The 20,631-nt window shown below is 36.9% G+C and overlaps 1 protein-coding gene across 20 annotated transcripts in view; it reads left to right on the forward strand.

Moving 5' to 3' along the window:
- PPFIBP2 (PPFIA binding protein 2) overlaps positions 1-20,631 on the forward strand; it is a 90,926-nt gene that overhangs the window by 30,553 nt on the left and 39,742 nt on the right. For 15 of the 20 annotated variants that reach the window (XM_071762062.1, XM_071762077.1, XM_071762064.1 and 12 more), the window contains exons 4-5: positions 15,068-15,157; positions 19,366-19,479. In XM_071762062.1, coding sequence (XP_071618163.1) covers positions 15,068-15,157; positions 19,366-19,479 — 204 coding nt within the window. Of the gene's footprint in view, positions 1-4,437; positions 4,693-6,444; positions 6,995-15,067; positions 15,158-19,365; positions 19,480-20,631 lie in introns of those variants that run through there. The other 5 variants (XM_071762079.1, XM_071762075.1, XM_071762078.1 and 2 more) reach the window with 5 other exon arrangements.

Here is a 20,631-nt window from a genome sequence, read left to right on the forward strand (position 1 = left end):
CTTTCTGGAATGCTTTTCTGAGTAAAGAGGAACTTTAATTTTGTTATAGTAATCCTAAAACAATTTTAAGCATGACTGAAATCCTCATTTTCAGGATCCCAAAACATGATCTCCCTTCCAGTGGAACACTTATATTTAAAGGAAACTGCTCTACTATGTAGCCTTATATACTGACCCTTAAAATGTTGATTCTTGAAAACTCATTAGTATTCTTCTGGTTGTTTTTTTCTCAAAAGCCTAATTCTGAAAATCTGTATAAATGTTTTAAATTTGAGGAAACAGGAAGGGGAGAAGAAAAAAATAAATAGTAGAGGAATGTGTGGTAGAGGCAGCTTGTTAAGACAATGTTATTTGCCTTGTGACATATGCTGTGCTCAGTTGTATTTCATGCTCATTATTGCGGTTGTAAACCCAGACTTTTCAGCATAAATAGCACACATTTCTTAGTTTTGATTGCCATTTAGTCATAACTAATGTTCAGAATAGGTTGTTTCCACTGTATGATAAAATCAAGTATTTTCTTTTCCCCTCAGTGTCTTCACAGAGAGTTGGGTTAAAAGAGTAAGCCCCAGTTCAGAATCTTGACTTGGTGGAGTTTGAAGTTTTAAAATTTCTTCAAAGTTTTACTTAAAGCAGATACTGAAGTGCTCCACTGAAACACAACCACTGATTTCTTTATTTCACTTTTGGCTGAGATTCACTTTACAGAGTTATCTGTTCAGAACAGAAGCAGAGGATTACTGCAGTGTTGGGCACTTCAATGTACTTGACAACATGCTTCTATAAAAGTATCAATAGAATTTTTCAGCAACAGCTGGGTGGGAAGAGAATATATTCTGAGCAATGCCAGTTAAAGCCAGTGCATGTATCTGCTGGTAGACTGTGGGACTCAACTGTTGGGGCTCATGCTATATATAGCTGAATCTTTATGTTGCCAGGTGGTATTAACACATGTTAAATTGAAAATGGAGCAGCAGAGCCTGCTTGGGACAGTGTAGAAAACTTGTCATTCCGTAAGCATTCACATTTATTTTTGCCAAGTTGAAACATTAGATGGAGATGTTTTCTGAGCAGTATCTGGAGTTGAAAGTCGTATGACCCAGTCCTCTGCTCTGCTCCAGCTCCTTTTCAATGAGCTGATGGTGCAAGGAAGACCTGAACTGGAATATCTGGTCCTCCGACTTCCCCAAGCATGTTAGAGCAATTCACAGCACACAAGAAACAGCAGAGAATTGTCCCTCATATGTGCAGCTATTTATGAATACTGAAGAGTGCCATGGAGCTAGTGGAAAGGCAGTGTACTCAGCTTGCATGGAATTTTAAACCAGGACTAACTTTTTCAATTTTTTTTTCATGTTCTGTGGTTGCTTTGCTGGGGAGTCAACTCCATCTCTGACCGTGGCTGCTTACTGCAGTAGCTGTCAGCAGAGGTGGGAAAGTCGTCTCTGCATGAAGAACTAATAGAAGCTGAAAATAGCTTTGCAGTGAATAGGGCTGATTATAATCTCTTTCTCAAAATGACAGGGCAAGATTAGTTTTTGGCATTTTCTTTCACCTTTGTAATAGTCATAGAATCACATGTTTATGATTCTATTATTTTGTCGGTAATGCCTGACAGAACCACCTTTAAACTACAATGACCAGAAGTTATTAACAGAATTGTGTTACGTCCTTAGGCTTAAAGTGTATTCATGGAAGATCGGTGGTATTCCTGTTATAATAGCAGGGCCTGTATTTTTATGTTAAGCTTTCTAAGATTTCAAGGTCATCTACTGACATGCTGTGAAGTTCAGCCCTTGAGGATAATCCTAAACTGAATGGCCAAGCCACACCTTGATACTGTCAAATGAAATAGAGGACTACTTTTCCTATAGAGTACACAGAAATTGCATGTTAGCCTTCAAAAGCAATAACACAATTTGTTCAGTTCCATTTATCTAACACTCCTCCAGGTATTGGCCCCTGTCCTTTCAGTTGCACTACGTGGCTGAATATCACATTAGTTAATCTTTATTGTCTAATGTTGTCTGAGAGGGAGCAGTCACAGTGATTTTGTTCTGCTAAGTAGAAAATATTTTTTAGCTTTTATGCAATAACATAGTACTCAAATTTCTTCTTCTAAGTAAGCTTCATGCAAAAAATTACAGCTTTTCTAGAACTTGGGATGGAAAAAGTATTTTCAGCAAAGGGTAAGGAATGTTTGAAGCTGCCAAGAATGTGGAAATGTCTGTGGATGAATTAATAAACAGTAACTTCATCTAAGTATTGGTAATACATTCTTTATGCAAGCCAAGGGAAGAGAGGTAGTTATTACTTGAGCAGTAGCCAGAAAGGATTTAGTAGTGCTAGAGATCCATGGTATCACACAGCCTGCAGAAGGGAATGGCCCCAAAGTTGTTAGCACCTGTTTGAAGTATTGCCTGCCCTCCCTGAACATGCAATAAGGGTGAGGGTTAACTATGCTGGCTTGGAACTAATGGCCATCTTAGTATGATTATTTTGGAAATACAGATTTTAGTCAGAGAACTAGGCCATTACAACTGAGAGCATTTTATGCTGGGAAAGGATTATTTGTTCATGTCTCTACATAATACTTTTCCTAGTCTGCTTCCCAGGATCCCAGGATCCTTGTTTATTTATTTTTTTTTTTAATTATCAAAAGTAAAGCAAATTTGCTTGTATACACAGAACTTTTTTCCTTCCTTTTGTTCCAAGAGTTTAATCTTTCTGTGTTTTTTATACTTTATCAGTTAGTCATGATTAAGACAAATTATCTTACTGGAAATGCTCCATCTAGCTCTGTGAAACCATTCCTCAGCATCTAAGAAGGATTTCTTTCTCCTGCACAAATGGCATGAATTTTGTTTTACACATTATTCCTAACAGGTGTATTCCCATATTCTTCCTTTCTTCACTTTGAAGCTCTGGCATTTTTCTGCAGCATGCTAATGACAGGTATGTGAATTAGCATGCTGAGGAAACTTTTCCCTGTTAAAATCTGGTCTTACTCCCTATGTTTCCAAACACTAGGACTGGGAAAATCTCAGAGAAATGGATGTAGGAAAAGCTGATGCTAGTTCTTGGGAATGAGTAAAGTTTTGTTGCATACTCAGCTGGACTCTCCTGATGTGGCTGCCAAGATGCAGTTGGTCATTTCACTTCTTGGCCTCAAAGGCCAAGTCTATGTCCTTCTAGTGTTTTCAGAGGCCATGGGTTTTGAACTCGAAATGATGTAGAAAGTATTGCTGAAAGGAAGAGAGGTGTTATGGTCCAGGGACCTGGACCTGACAGGGGTTGAAGAAGTTCTGCTCTGCTTCCTGTTCCCTTCCCCTTGAATCTCTTAGGCAGTGCAGTGCAAATACAAGAATGCCATTGACAGTTTGCATTTGTGCTGATCTAGAAAATCACAAAAACTTGTGTTTTAGCACAGATTTAGATTAATAAAAAATGAAATCACTAACCAGCAGTAAAAAACATAATTTTATAATGTTCATAGGGCCTCGGCAGCATGGTAGAAACAGGGAGGATAGTAGTGAAAAGCAAACAACTCTGCTTCCTCAGCGCCAGGGCTGACAGAAGAGGGAGTACATCAGACACTAAGATTGCCTTTCCCATACAGTTCGTTCTAAAAGGACTTGTGGGTGTTTTCTTGCCTCTTTGTAGGTCTGAAAGGGAGGCATATGAGAAGTTCAACTGATTGTTTAAAGCATTCTCTTACTTTCAGTTTCAAAGCAGTTACAGGATGTCTACTATTTGAAACAGATTTAAAATCTTGTTTCAAATACTTGAAAAGGTCTGACTAATAAAGTAATGGCTTCCTTCTCTGAGTGTTTTTTATGGGTTATTTATCAGCAGACATTCATGTGGTGAGTACCTTTGATGTTCTGCAAATGGAGTTTTCAGACCTATCAACAGTGGCGGCAGTCAGTATGGAAATAGAGCAGTTTTCTATAGAAGCAAAGAATTGGCAAATAAATCCTAATGGGTTTTCATAGTTTGTGGATTATATGAGCTCTGTTAATTTTAAACATTGTAGTGTCCTACATTGCATTTATATGGCCATGATGTGTTTTCAGATATTTTTTGAGAGAGCACTGCAGAAAATAAAGAACTCGAGGGAGGAAGGAAATAATAGCTACATCATTCTCTCTCCATGGGATAACTCCTGAGAGTGGTGGTACTGCAAAGATAGTGGGCAATTTTTCTTTGTCCTGTAATTCTCTATTGAACTAGAAATTAGTGCTCAGTGAACAACACCATACACGTGGGTTTTCTAAAAATAAGGAGGGGGAAAAAAAAAAGAAAAAAAAAAAAAAAAAAAAAAAGTGGTAACCCAATGAAGCAATCCCCAGATTGCAACATATTTTCCTAATTTTCACACTGCCCAGGGAAACTAACTTCTGTTTCCATTGGAACATAAAAATATTTTCATCAAATCTGGTGCAACTGATTTGCATTCAGTTGTTGTTTGAAACTTTTTCAGGCCAAAGCTCAAGCAGATTGTACAGTTCAGCTTGCAGGTGACAGGCTGCAAGTGAACATGTGACTGTCTGGAATGTGTGTTGTCAACATTGGTGGCTGATAAGATGCAAAAAATTCAGACACGTTTACCTTTTAATCAGGAAGAATGACTGTAAGAGAATCAGGAGACCTTTGCATGAAATCCAGGACAAATGACAAGATAGAAATAAGGTATGTTTGCAGTTTTAAATATTTTTAAAAGGAGAAACGAATGCTCTCCTAACTGCAGACTAGCAGCTGGCACAAATAAGTGTAGCAGTATAGTTTTCCTGTAGTTTGGTTTGGTTTTCTTTTTTTAAGTAAAAGCAGTGGAATGTTTTAAGATAGGTATGTTTCCTTCTTTCTGAAATAAGCCTGGCATGAGATTCTTAAACCTTGTTTTGAAATGGATGAAATGTGGAACATGAGACTCTGTGGTGGTTGTGCTGTGGGTTACACAATACTTTGAGATTAAGTTTGACGTATTTCTCATTCTCCATAATTAAATATCTAGTTTTCTGAGGGGGAAAATGGCTCAAACTGCAGGGAGTTCATGTTCTAATGTCAAGAAAACCCTATTCAATCTTTTTGTTTCTCAGCCATGACAGAGGCTGTCATGCATAGGTAAGTATACCATATCAACTGCATCTTAATTTTTATGATTTTTAAAGAAAAACGGGCTATTGACAATGTATTAGGGTTTTTGCCAGATGCTGTGAACTGTTCAAGAAACAGCTGCTCTCATCAACTTTAAGATGGGTAAAAACTTCTACAGCCAACTTACAATAAGTACCTTCTCAGTGCAGAGCAACTCAAGTCCTCTTCAGATCTAACAAATATTTTATGTTGTCCTACTTACTGGTGGGTTTAAGTATCCTAGCACTAACTTTTAAAAATCTTTCATATTTTTTTGGCGCTATGACTTTAAGTAACAACAGGTAATTCATAAATGAAGAAAACTAGAAAGCTGAAGTCTGGCTTTATATCCTTCCCTCTTTGTGTCATGAAAGACTCTAAAAAGAGATCTGTCACTAGCAAGAATGGTTGAAATAATAAAAACCCACATCCCTTGTAGAAACTCCTTCATGTATCTGTGACTTCCACAGTCTGGAATGTGGATATATGGCTAAGTGAGACAGGTCCTTGTAAGAACTGCTTTTAGAGCATGATACAGCTTCAGATTTTGAGTTCCTCATATGTATAATATTTAGTATGATTGGCAACTTTGGCACTGGCTTTTCCAAAGTGCTGTTTTATTTCACCTAAAATGCAGGAGTGAGTTTGCCTGTCGAAACTGCAGAAAATTAAGAGATAAGTGAATGTTTTAAGATCATGACAAAAATTCAATAGGGATTCTGAGATCATGACAAAAATTCCGTGGGGACAGCTGTATTTTGTTCTTAATAGATATTGCTCAAGCAGTTGTCTTTGTGTGTAAGAAATCAGTTTCCCAGTTTAAGGTCAAATCCACTTTTAACTAGTGGGAGATATCATTGGAAAATGGAGTTAACTGAAAAGAATTAGAACTTTATCATAACTGCTGTGTGGAGGCACTAGAGGACACCACAGTAACAGGCAACATTTTTAAAGTTCCCTTCTTGCCAGGGCATTGCTTTGCATATGTATTTATCTTGGTGTTGCAAGTTTGAAAAGTTGCCATGCTATGAGATGTCAGCTTTAGCTGGAGCAGACATAAGTCTTAGAAGGGTATCATCATCTTTTGTTAAGATGGAAAATTGCCTTCTGGGCAATATAAGTATTTATGAGATAATTACTTATCCACAGGATCGTCCTTGAATTCTTTCTCTTTTATAATGTCTTTTGAGAAGACAGGCAAATGATTCAAAGAGCAGGCTTATTTTTAGGTTTAGTCTGAGCCTGAAATAAACTGAGAAGGCTGAGTAGTGTTACGATAAACAGGGAGTAAAACAGAGACAGGAAATAGGGGGTCCTTGGTAATGAGTTCCAGCCACTCTTGAAACAGAAAGCCAGAGAAGGCATTGCTTGAAAATAGTTTCTCAGTGACAGCTTCATAATTTTTAGCTTATTATTCAACGTTAAAAGGGAACAGTTTCTGCAGATTTATACTATTCTTGAAAGATCCTTTTTTAAAGATTATTTAGCAAGTTATATTTTTGAAGTTTTTAGTGTTACATTGTTCTTGTTGCAAGCCGATCTGCTTTTTAAAAGAACCAGATGTTTGGGGGAGAGTCTGAAGTTTATACAGTTGTGTGTTATATATACATCTGTGAGACGCATATGGGATAAGCCTGTGGGACAGAAGCAGAAGATTTAGCTTAAAATGTGAACACACATTGCAGGTTTTAGAAGCTGAGGGTTGAAAGGGGAAGGAGTCACAGCTATATTCTGTAGTACAAAGCAGTGCATTTGCTTCCAAAAGTTTCTTTTAACCCTGGGAATGTGACTGCTGAGATGGGCCCAAAGCATGGATGGTGAGATTGATATTTACAAGCACTTCACGTGGCTAAAGAGGGTAAGTGGTTTGCTGGGCTTTGTTTTCTCTTTGTAAATGCACTTCAGCAAATCTTAGTCAGAATTCTCAGCTTTGCAAAAGGAAGCTTATTGAGTGCCTCAGACGTAAAATATTGTAAGTTGCTTTATGAGAAATAAGTAAAAGATGTTTCTTCATGTAAGAGGAGGAGGGGGCTTAGAGAAAGGGGAGAGAATCAGCTGTCTTTGTCTTTAAAAATGAATCTCTAGGATCAAAGTTTGAACAAATGGCAATAGATCCTAGCAAGTGCTCGTGCTTTCCTGAGACTGTAATGTAACAAAGTAAATACCTCATGGGAATATTTGGAAAAAATGAGAATATATTGTTTATTATGTTGTGCTTTAAAATAAAAATTTTTTTGCACTAGCACTTAATTTAACTCTTCATCAGGGTAACTGTATGAGATCTTTTTAGGAGGCACCTTTTTAGGATGCCTTTGTTTTGAATAAAAATGGTGGTACTTTTTTTTTTTTCCTGTGCATTTTACTCTGATAAATTGATAGGGTTTTTAAAAAGACAGCACTATTAAAATGAGATTTTTGTGATGCTCTGTCTGAACATGAAGTGATTGCATGAGATTGTTTTTGTCTGAAAAAGTCAGTTTATGCATTTGTCTCATCCCCTTGGAAAAATGCCTTTGTTTTTGTCAGCTTTTAATTTTAGGGTTTTTTTTTTAATGTTTAGCTTTTTAATTTTAGGTTTTAAGTATTTCATTTTCAGTGTTTGAAAAATCCATGAATGAGATGTGAACAGATGCTTCACAGTGTACTGGTTTTTATATTGGAATATTAATTTAATTATCTTCCATGTAAGCAGCACATCCTTTCATTATACTTTTAAAATCTATTTTATTTTAACCTGTGTGTACTTCTGTAAATTCTATGCATGCCATTTATGTTGGTGCTTCCATCTGGCACTAGGCTAAAGACGTGTGTGTATATGTACTCTAATTTTTTACTATCTATTTAAGCATAAAGTGTTAAATATTTAAGTGACATATATATAATATTTAAAGATTTTAAATTTGGATAGTTTTTGTGAATGCATGTAAAATACCTTTAATGTCAGTCTTTAATAAGAGCTTAAGAATATTGAAGTTAATTTACCAAATATTTACATCAGGTTCTAGAAACTTTTCTGTTTCTGGAGTGTGGATGGGGGGGGCATTTAAACCCAGAGTGAGTGGGATAGTGAAAGAGAAGAGATGACAGGAAGTAGCAGCTGGAAACATTATACTTTTTGTTTAACCTGTGCTGTGTGCAGTTATAGTTGAACAACTCTTCAGTGTTTTTTGAGATCACGTATTAATTTTTTTATTTAAATGAGGTTTTGAATACCTTATGTCTACCACCCCCCCTTCCCAATTGAAATTTCATTTTTGGAAAGAAAAGTTTGCTAACAAAAGGCTGAGGGTGCTATCAAATTGTGTGGCATTCAGGATACACTGAGGACATTAACACAAGGAGAAAGGGATCAAGAAACAGCTTCAGTAAAGAACGTCTTACACTGAAATGTTCACAGATCTGGAGGGGATGATTTGCAGGGCCTATGTTCAGATAGGATACTGTGTTGAAATGTAGCATAGATTTTTACAGAAAGTAATAATGCTATTATTGTGGTTGTGTGGTTCCTTTCATGTAGGCTACTAAAGGAGAATATCAATAGTACTGCTTTTCCTGCAAGCTCTTCAAGGGAAGAGAACTAAAAAAAAGTCTTGCAGCGTTCCCAGTCTGCTTCCAAATTCTTTTGACAAGTGATTAAAAAAAAAAAAAAAAAAAAAAAGTTGAAACAATCTGAACTGCTTTTTTAATTCTAATGTTCAAGAACCCTCATGTCACATGTCTGGCACTGATTGTGATAGCATACAAAGATTTCAAGCCCTGCAGTCATAAACTGTTGCTCTTTGGCTGATCATGAAAGTCTGAGTACCCTCCGGAGTAACAAATGGCACTTAACAGAGAGTTACTGCGACAGAGTTCCATAAACCCCTGGTGAAGTAAGCCAGAGCTGGCTCCAATTTCATCATTAGCAGAAATCACTTCAGAGGCCGGGATAAGTTTTGATGTTGCAGTTGGTTGGCTGAGTCAGACTCGCATGGTCTCTGAGGCTTGGACTGGGGCAGGGCAGCAAATACAAAGATCACAAGATCCAGACAGGCAAAATAATGGATAGAACTGCTGTTTTTCAGATGCTTAGAACAGAGGAATTGGCTTTTAGCATTAGGCTTGTAACATAATGTGTATAATGGCATCAAGCAGCATCAGTGGGGACAAAGCAGTGTTTGGATGAAACTGAAATAAAGTGACACAACACTTGAGCTTTTCCTATTCAACTTTCTTGATGTTAAATTGACCTGTGGGAAGTGCTGGGCCAAGAATGACCAGAAGTATGGACAGGCTAGGCAGCAAAACATAAGAGCCAAAAAACCAATTTACACTTGTATCACATATGAGGCACAGTTGATGTGTTTTCCTTTCTTTGCTGTTTTTTTCTCCATTTTAGTTTTTTTCTAAAAAACTAAATTTTTGCCAGTACCAAAAAAACAAAAACAAAACCAACCAACCAAACAAACAAAACTAGTCTGCAGTAGTACTTGTCACATGAGAAGAGCTTTCTGTACTAACATGTTACCTAGTATCAGAAAGACACAATGGTTACATCTATACTGTATTTCATGGCATGTGTTGCTTTGATGGCAATCTCAGAACTGTCCTGATTAGCTTATTCTGGCGGAGATGCCAAATGACATCTGACATAGGCCCATTGTACTTCCCTGGTTTCAGGCAGGGTTTAAGAGTTTGTAACAATGCAGATATTCAAAGATACTTTGTTAGTAAGATGCAAAGTCTGGCTACAGAGCTGACCCCTTATTAAGGGCAGCATGTGTCTCAGCAGTCTGTTCTTAGAAGGCTATAGAGAAGTTCTTGTGCATATAGTGCACTTTTAACATTACAGGCAGCAGTTCTCACAAAGGAGTTGGTGGGCAGTTTGTGAGAAGTGTGTTGCAGATAACTGATGTTGGGTTCTTTTATAGGGCCATGCACAAATCTGTCTCTCTTTAAGTTTCTGTTGCAAGCTCAGGAACCTGAGGCACACCCTGCTACCTGAAGTTGGAGTCTTTAGTGAACTTTCTTTGGTTTTCTCAAGGGATTTGGGTTGGAAGGTTTACATACAATTTCATCTGTCGTCTCGTTGCATTATTCATATATGTCCATCTGACCTTAATTGGAACACACCATTCTAAATAAAAATGGCACAACCCCATTTAGGTATGCAGGCTTACAGGTATAACCACAAATTATTAACAAGCATCCACATTCATAACTTGTTCTAGCAAGAGGTGGGACAGTCAAACCTGTGCTATACCAAATAAGCTCATGATACTGAGAGTGAATGTTATGACTTTTGATATCTTCCTTTAAATAACTATCTGGGAGAGAAAATGGATATTAGAAGTTATCCAGAAAATATGTAAATATTTGGACAAATTTCTTGTATTGTAAGGCCTACAGAAATTTACCTAGTTCTTTCTTTTCTTAATTTCAGACTGTCTGCTGTTAGCTTTTTCAAAGTGACTGCCACTTTCATTTAACAAACAAGGAACAATGGCAAATCAAAAATCTTTTTGTTGCTTTATTAATTGCCCTCAGATGAAAGGCAGGAATTACATATCCAGAAATCATGTTCCAGCCTTCTCCTCCTCAGATGCATTGGGTAAAGCTACATACATTCAGATGGGTGTGTATCTGAGTTAGTGCTAACATGCCAAGAGATTAAATTTGTATTATATCCCTAGTCACATGCCAAAATAAAAATGTTTACTAGGTAGGCTTCTCACTCATCGCTACACAATAACAACTACTGTGACTCATAACATCAATTCTGCTGACCCAAAAGAGTAATAAAGAAATGGAAAGTCCATGGTCTTCTAAATATAATCAACTCCAAGTAGTCTGGAAAAAAAACTGTAGTGTACATTTTCTTGTACACTATTTAAATGTAATACTGTGGTCTCTGTGTTGCTAGTAGTTTGGGGGAAAACTGACTGGTTAAACTCTGATTATACTCCTTGTTTTCAGCTTTTAAACTGCAATAAAATACAATACGTCAAGCATGTCCCTAATCTTCCCCATTAATGGAAGTATTCTAGTTGCTACAGGCATCTTATTCAATTATCAGTGGAACCGAAGGTGATTCATGGGGCTGAATAAGAAGAGAGGAGGGTTATGACATAATCTGTCTTCTAAAAGAGGCAGGTGACTTGTTTAAAAAGCTTACAAATCACCACCCCAACTGACTGCCAGGTTTCTTTTCCCAGCTCCTCACTCCTCTGCAGCCCAATATCAGATCCATGGTATTAGTGACAAACTGAGTGGTCTGTAGCCTTATGACTTCAGTATTACATGTCCCATATTCAGTTGCTGCTGATACGTGTGCTATCTAACTGTACTTGTTCACTGTCCTCTCAGTACTGACTTTCACAACTGCAGAACACACCCCAACCATCTAAAGATGGCCTTGGTTCATATTACATTGTTTTATCATGTCTTTATGCATACCACAGAGATTTCCCAAAGCTTAAACAACTGCTGTGTGTCAGTCAGTTACTTTTATTTATCAGGTCATTTTGTGTCTGCTGTACTTATCTGAGCACTCTGTCTGACCTATTGACAGAGCTGATTTTTCTTTTTTTATTCCTCTTTTCTGTATGCATGGGTGTAATTCACTAGATTTTACATGGATATTGAGTATTGGACTTCTAGCAGAAGATATTTCAGGTCACTCAGAGGCTATATATTTGGTATATGTGAGCATAGTAGAGCATCTTATTTGTGATGTGATATTGAACTAATTCTCTACTACTGGATATGTAAAATGTTAAAATTTTTTTGCGTCCATGACAGATCAGTTTTGTAAAAATGTTTTGGCAGTAATGCAGCTCACTGTGCCTGGGGGGGACTCACTGGCTGGGGGCAGTGGTTACACAGGTGGTTACAGGTACATTTCTCGAATCTAGCTTAGGAAATCAGCACATGACGGCAGGAGAAAGGGTGCAAAATCCGCTTGACTAGGTGATCTTCATCACCAGATTTTGTCATTAAGAGAATCTTTTCCTGCTTAGCAGTTTTCTATTCTTGCCTGAATATTTGATGTTCTAGGTGCAGGAAAGTCTCCCACTGTGAGCCAGAGACATACTGGAGAAGGCCTGTGAGCATGCTATTGAGAAAACATTTAACAGTATGTCATGAAGTTTTAGCCCTAATGAAACATGCCCACCAAGGATAAAGATTTTGGATTCTTAAGTACAATATAAAGTTTTTCTCTGTACATTGAGTAGCAACCCAGGCAGAATGTCTGGCATTATGATTGAGGATGCATATTTCAAGGTCAAAGGATTATCTGGGCAGACATAAAGAAATGCATGGTATTTAGTTGTGAGGAAACTAGGAAGGAATGAGCTTTAGGATGGTATGACTGACTGACCAGCTTTTAATATGAAAGGCCAAAGATGATGGCATTTATCTTTTAGGTCTTTAGCCTTCAGCCTAAAGTGTGAAGATTCATCTTTTATAAACATGGTGAGATGATGGGGTTGGGGATGAGTGGTATTATTAGTAAAAGGAGAAGGCTTGAAAAAAAATACACTGATGCATTAGGAAAGAAAGAGATGTTAGAACACAGAAATTCTAAACAATTAAAACCAGTGAGGAGAAAAAGAGGGATTGAAGTCACCATTCCCTTATGGATCTTACACAGAGGGCCAGCTGCCTACAAGAGCCACTGTAAAATTTACTAATTTATCTGAGATTACTTCTGTTTGTGTCTGTTATGCACTCATGTACATACTAAGAGTCATTTTTGTGAGGTCTTGAATCTTAGTTGTACCCGCTATGAAAGTGTCAAGAGCTAGTGAGAAAAGTGTATTCTGAGTAGAATTAACATCATCTTCTTTAACAGTGAATCCTGGTAAGAGAAGTGTGGAGGGAGGTTCTGCACATTCTGTTCTTCAGTATTCTTGTTGACCCTCTGAAACAGGGAATAAGGGCCAAGTTAAGTGAATATATAGGTGATTTAATTAGGGGCCTTGCAGCCGTGCTAAAGGACATGATTAAAACATAAGAAAAGCCTGATACATAGGAAAACAGTATAAAAAAAATAGGATACAACTCAGTATAGACTAATACAAGGATAAACATTTAAACAGAAACAATGAGTAAGCACAGGACAAAGAACAGCATGCTAACTAAATAAGAGCATTTTAAAAGGATCTGGAAGATATGGCTCATAGTTTGAAAATATGTGTTATATGGCTAATATGAAAATAAGCATGTCCCAAGGATCTGTGAAAAGGTTTTTTCCATTCTAGCCATTTTCAGCTGGAGTCCTGTGTCACCTTTTAGGCACTTAATTTCAGAAGACAATGAAAAACTGAAAGAGAGGAACCAAAAGAAAGAAACAAAACAGATCTTGAAAAATTAACCCATGAGAAAAGGACAGAAAAACTTGTGTGTGTTTAGTCCCAAGAGGACCCACTAATTAGAGATCCACAGATAGTCCTCAAATATGTGCAAAATTTCTGAAACTAAGAGAAGGACCTTTTTTTAATCTGTGGTTGTATGGTAAGAACCAGGAGGTTGAAGTTGAAGAGATTATGCAGGTTACATGTTAAGAAAAATGTTCCAATGACAGTAGCTAAAAAGTAGATTATCTGAGGAGGCTGTGTAATCATTTCTGGAGATCTTAAGGAGTAGGCAAGACAAGAACATTGCAAATATTCATCAGTCCTAGGATGGCATAACAAACCAGATGGTTTCTACAGACACCTTTCAGTCTGTGTTGATGTCTTTGATTCCCTCAATTCCTTTCATAATTATGAGAGACAAGGTGTCAATTTCTCATAGGTCAGTTCATAAAGATACCACAATTACACCTAGTTTGACACTTTATGGCTTTAAAAAGTGTATTGATTTCCTGATCTGCATTAATTAGCACCATGTTTATTTTCATTGTGTTCTACATTTGGGGCCTCTACTGTCAACCTCAGTGGAGATCAAGAAGCAAAGAATACATTTAATACTAAAAAAAGTCCTATTGACAGATTTTCAGTTAAAAAAGAGGACAGTCAGGGGGGAGAGTTATAATTATACCAGTGCCATTGCAAGAGTAACTATAAATGAGTTGACAGCTGCAGACTGGTGTAGTTGAAGGGAACTCAGTGAAGCTGGATTCTTGTATTAGCTGCAAAGCCAGCCGGGGTGTTTTATTCCCTGGCAGAAATTCAGTGCCTGCAATGGAGCTGGGAAATGAACCGCAAGAGGCTCATGTTACTTTTGATGCTCTAAGCAAACAGCTCCATTCCCACAGTTACACAATGTTTTAGTATGCAGGATGAAGCTATGGGACTCTTCTAAACTTCTTAAAATAAATACATGGATTTATTTTTGTTAATTGTGGTGTTTCTCTCTGGAGTACTAAAATTCATAGGAAATGGGACATGAAATAGTCAGGAACAGGCCATGTTTTAGAAGGTCTTGCTCCTTAGAACCATTTAGGAATCCATGCAAGTGATTATGTAGCTAGACTAGTTCCTGGTAAGAATTTGATAATTTAAATGATTTGTTAATTGCTAACAAAAAAAATTATACTTTCAGTAATTTCTAGGAATAGTATAACACATATGGCAGTTTTTAACATTTTAAAATAAACACCATTATTCCTTGACTTTGGCAAAAGATTGTTGAGACCAGATATTTCAAATTAAGCATTTTTTTCTTTTGATCACATGACATTTCTCAAATTATGATTTGCTAGAAAACATAAAATCTATTCATATACAATTCTTGATTGCTGTAAACGAGAAAGTATTCAAAAGTGAGCTCAAAAAAGGGAACGTACTCAAGGTTTAATGCGTATGAAATTAACAGGTTTTGTCTGCTGACGCATTTTGCCTTTTATTGTATTAGAACAACCACTCAGCATACATTATTGTTATTAATTATTGCCTGAAATTTTAATATTAACTGCAAAGATTCTCATAGCACTCTTTTCCACCAGTCACAGGTGAATCATCATTCGTCTAATAATGAAACTTATCAAGAAAGATTGGCACGATTAGAAGGTGATAAAGAGTCACTCATACTGCAGGTATGTCTTAAAGAGAATATTGTCTAAGTAATTCATATTCAGTGAATAAAAGCTGAAGTGGCAGAGTATTTTCTGTTAAATTAATGTCATTAGGTCACCAAATGTCACAGATATTTAATCAGGAATTAACTTATAATTTGTATTATCTATGTGATCTATCTGTGTGGTGGGTTATCTCGGCAAAAGAGCGGGGAGTAACAGAAGTAAGACGGAAAAGAATGACAAAGGAAAAAAGCAACTTAAAAATAATGCTCTGGAGTCCCAAGACAATGTGTGCTTGTTCTCATTCTAGTCTTGCTACCTTGTATCTGTTGATTTTTTAATTTTCTTTTATGTTCTGTGTGTCACCATTATTATTTAACTGGAAGAACTAGTGTTTTTCCTGCTTGTGTACTGTAGCAAAGTTGCTGTAAAACATGAAAAAGCTTAAGGGGGAAGTAAAAGAGGAAAAAGAAAATGTTACAGTAAAATGCACACCTAAGCATTTCCAGGTTTCCCATTTCTCGGTTTACCAAGACTTTTTCAAACAGATACCCTGTCCCATATAAGTTTTCCACCTGGAGGAAACACATGGTCAAATTTTAAAACCAATTTTTTTTTCTGAATATTTGCACTACTACTAACTGTGGAAAACAAACAAAACTTAACTATGCTGGCTAGGTGTTCTCTGTATTTTCAGTCACTAGTTTCTGTAAGCATGTTTTATCTTGTATGTTCTGTTCATACTTGTGTTAATTTACTGAGCAGAATTCTCACTGCTATTGTTAAATAAACAATAAACAGCTTCTGAGATGTTAGCATAGGCTTGGCTGGATTTTTTCATTACTGTTAATCTAAAATTGCTATTACTAAATTTAAAAAATCAAAATTCTGAATGAAAAACAAGCTTCTGGCTGGAATTTAAGTGTTTGTTCATTTTGCAAATTCCCTTTTTTCTGAGAGCAAATCAGGTCAGGGGAGACAACATCACAACTGATCATTATTAGAACACCATTCATTAATCAAGTGGTTATTAACTGTAACAGCTTGATCCTCTTTATAATGGCAAACAACTTTTTACACCAGACATTCGCTTCTTCCACAGTTCTCTCACACACATGAGCAACTCATAATTTGAGCAACAATTAGGAAGCCAAACCCAGTTGTTTACTCAGAAGCAGAAGGTTGTATGATGTACCTGTGGCTTTGTTCCTGAAGGCCACCTTTGTTTTTCACATGTTTGTATAGTCCTGCAATCTTTGTCTGCCTGTAGTAACCACTGTAATCTTGAAAGTGGTTCGTGGCATACAGCTGGTTGTTGATTAGTCCTATGTACTGGTGGGCTTGTACAGATTTGGTAGAATTTTGGTGTATCAGTTTTTGTGGATTTAACAAAACCACTGGTTTCTAGTGTTTGCAAGTTCCTGAAGACTGTTCCAGGCTCCCACTTAGTATGAATTTCTCTTGTCCTTTTTCTGCTGATCTTTCTTTATTCACACAAATAGGTACCCATAGATTCTATCCAGCCAGACTCACAAAGAAGGAGTTTTGTGATGTGGTTTGGAGACCTGCCTAGAGTTTTTCTCAAAAGGATTGCAGTAAAATCAGATGTAGAAGTTGTCTCTCTCTATGCCTTTTATCTCATCAAATCCAGAGGCTTAGTCAATATTGATGTATTTTCCTATCCCACTGCACAATGTTGTCACAGAACTCTAAAAACCCCAGGCTAATAAGATAGATGAAAACCTCAGTCAGATAAATGACCATCAACAGCAACAAGAAAAAGATGCCAAGATGCAGCTTGGGTTAGAACACGGCTTATGCCAGTTCTGCATATTCTGTTTAGGCAGTTGAATTTGAAGAATATAGGTGAGACCCATGCTGAGGTTACACTGGCCTGAGGGATACTGGTGGTGCAAACCTGGCTTCTGAGTGTGATCATTGGCATGAAGTGATGGGAAACAGAGCACCTTTACTCTGTAGCTCATACTGCATTTTGCCAGTGACAGTGGTCCATAGCTGTAACCTTCAGGGAATGATTTTGGGAGCATTCCAGTCTTGCATCAGACTGGCTGTAGAAGAAGCAGTAGAAAAAGCACCTTGTAGTGGGCTCAGGTAGTGCCCCAAGTATCTCTGTGCCCCAAGACTGTGTTGAGCAGTGCACCTGGAAACCTGCTTCAACTGTGCAGTTGGGAGTGGAAGCCAGAAATGCTTCAGCATCTGACATACCTTCTTAAAGCTCAGTGCCTGTGCACAGGAGCTAATGTACTTCTTTAGATGTTTGATTTGGAGTTTGGGTTTTTTTCCCACAAAGATGTTTTAAACCTTTATACCACTTGATTTTTAGGCAATTGTTCTATATGCCTCACTTTAATAGATATTTAAGGGAATTATGCTGTGGGCTGAGTTTTGAGGGTATTGCACAGCTAAGGCAAGATGGGTTTGACAGCCTTGCATACACTGGGGTTATATTCTCTGTGCAGTCTACTAAGTCCCTGAAGAGTCTGGCAGATGTGTTCCTGAAGAGAGGGGAAAATATGAGCTCAAAGTGTCTAATGTGAATCTCAGCCTAACTACTGGAACATCCAGCACATGCTTCTCAAGCTGCCACGACTTTACTGCATTCCTTTGCAGGTCACTTAGCATAGAGAGGTTTCTTTACAGGTTACAATGCTAGCTGGAAACTAACCTGACCCTTTAAGTAGAGCTTGTTTTCATTCTCTGGAATATGCATCAGACTGAAGAAGAGGATTCAGTTTGTTTCTTCTTGCTTTCTGACCTAACAGGGTTAGTTGTGGGGTTTTTTGTGACATCATTCATTTTATGGGAGAAAAACACAGAAGTCAATAAGCAACAGGCTTCCTTGTGGGGAGCTTCTCCCCCTTCCCCAACTTGGATGTGTCCCCTTGCCATCTGCCTCCACCCACTCCTTCCTCTCATCTCTGGTGTTGCATTCATGTGTACTCAGCCTTAGAGCCAAGTACTTTAAAGGCATAAAAATAAAATAGAAAAAAAAGCTATGTTCCATACCCAAACATGCTTGTCATTATGTTTGCAGGTAAAACAAATACGATCTCCCAGTCACTCCCTCTGCAGCTTCCCTGAAGTGAACTCAGTTTTTCTTTCACTGGGTTTTAGAAAAGCTGTATGGATACATTGTAAAGGCTTCACTTCCACATAATGGGCTTTCCTTCTTTTCTTTTTTTCTGTCCCCTTTTTAATCCTTTTTAATAAAGGTGTTGGCAGGGTTGGATGTGAGAGCATAGATAAGTTTGTCTTAAAGCATTTAATTCAAGCTGGAGTTTAAATACCTAAGGTGTTTTGTTTTTTGTTTTTTGTTTTTTTCTTTGAGATAAGATTTTTCTAGTATAAGCAAGGCTTTTATGTAAGTAAATATGAAAAATTAACATTCAGAGTGTATATGATGCTTACCATAGGAATTACCTTTTGGGATTTTTTCACATCTTTCTAATGTTACCCTGAATGTAGTTCTTTTAGCTTTGCAAGCTTCAAGTTAGGCTGCTAACTTGCTAATTTTCTTACTACATGTTCACTGATCTGTACCACCATTCCCACAGTTCTTTACCAGTATTGCTTATTGTTTCTTTTCCTGGGATTCATGATCTGTATCTCACTTTTTTTGCTTTCATGTTTTGGCTTGCAAAGCCTGGGAATTTTTCTTGGAATAGTACTTTGCTACTACTGCTAAAACATGTCTTTTACTCATTGCATTCTTTATAATTTCAGAATTCCTTATTGATAGGTAAGCTGTTTTTCTGTTCTTTAAAGAAGTGAAGTGATTGGTGGGTTTCTGAATTAACAGTTTTATTGTTTATCTGTTTTAGAGAATGAAATGCCAATGGAACCTGAAATCTCAATGAATGATCCAAAACGACTAACAATATTTTTAGTATCCTGTGTTCTTGCTTGGTGCTTTTAAATTTTTCACACTTCTGCATTAAGTGACTTGAGTTACCTATAGGTAATCCTCTATTGCTTCTAGAAATGAGGAGGGTTACAGGGTAGGGTTGAAGCAAAACCTTGGTAAGACTGAAAAATTGTCTATCCTTATAGAGCAGGTTGTTGCAGTACACAACAATTTTAAACCATTGAGCAATTTAAAACAGAACTTGCTGTTAAAATGTACATTTCAATGTTAATTGTATAAGGTAATTGAAACTTATTTACAGTCAGTTCAGTAGCATTGTGCTTCTCTTCTCAAATTACAGGTGAGTGTTCTTACAGACCAGGTGGAAGCTCAAGGAGAGAAAATCCGGGACTTAGAAATCTGTCTTGAGGGGCATCAGCTGAAACTGAATGCTACAGAAGAAATGCTTCAGCAGGTAAAAAGCTGGATTGGAAAGTTTCTTGCATAATCTTCCCCAGTAGAGGGGTGAAAATACGTGGTCAGCTTGTCTGCATGTGAGAGTGCTGTTGGCAACAAGATAAAATGGGGAGAAAAAAAAAAAAATCCCTCTTTTATTATTCTCTTGCTGCTTCACACTTATTTTCTTTCTTTTTCTTTCTATTTTTTTTTCCAATAAATGTTTCTTCGTTTTCCTCTTGCAGAAATGTTTTAATTGCTGGTTGCATAATACTGTACGTGGAGTAAAATGAAACTATTGTGTCTTATTTGTCCTGTGCTGATGAACTAAATTTGGACGTAGTTGAGTAACTGGTTAGACAGGTTAAATCTATCTGATATGTAGGAGTTATAGAATTAAGTTTTATTTAAATATCTTCTGTTTTCATATGGCTTTGAAGCTGAACAGGTAGGAAGTTGAAACGAATTACTGTATCAAGTTTCATTCCATAACCATTTTTGCTTAATTAAGGAACTTTCACCTTATTTTTGAAAGACAGACAGCATATAAAGACATATTTTTCTTCATTTCAATTGACATTTTCAGGTTATGTGATTTAATTTTTGCTCTTTCATGTTATATATTGAGGGAGCAGAACAAATGCAAGATCTTGCATTTGAACTTAGCTTACAGAAATACTGACATGCCTGCTTGTTGATTTCTAAATTTGTAAGTGACTGATCTCTTGTGTTTATAGCATATATGATAGCTCAGCTTTGGTGGTTTTTGCCACTTGTTTAGGGTTTTTTAAGAGAAAAAAAAATTACCTAGGCCACAACTTGGTAAAGATTTGTGTTTCATTTCAATCCTAATGGTTTGTCCATTTGAACTTTGCACAGAGGCAGATACATACACAAGCACATACACTTCGTATTTTAATTATGGGTGATGTACTTTAAATAGCTGGACTAAAATTTTAAAATAAATTCAGTGTGAAACTGAAATATTCGAATCTATTGTCTCAATGGAATGAGAAAAAAATTACATTGAGCTAACACTTTAGTTTTGTGAAATAAGTATGAAGAGCAAATTGAGTGAAATACTAGAGGATGATGAGAGAATTGTAGTTGTGGTGTCTTTCTCACGTGGACTACATTCCCCAGTAGACAATGAAATATAGAAACTGGAGTT

The sequence above is a fragment of the Heliangelus exortis genome, chromosome 18 (genome assembly GCF_036169615.1).
Source record: "Heliangelus exortis chromosome 18, bHelExo1.hap1, whole genome shotgun sequence".
In the NCBI taxonomy this organism is placed as follows: Eukaryota; Metazoa; Chordata; class Aves; order Apodiformes; family Trochilidae; genus Heliangelus; species Heliangelus exortis.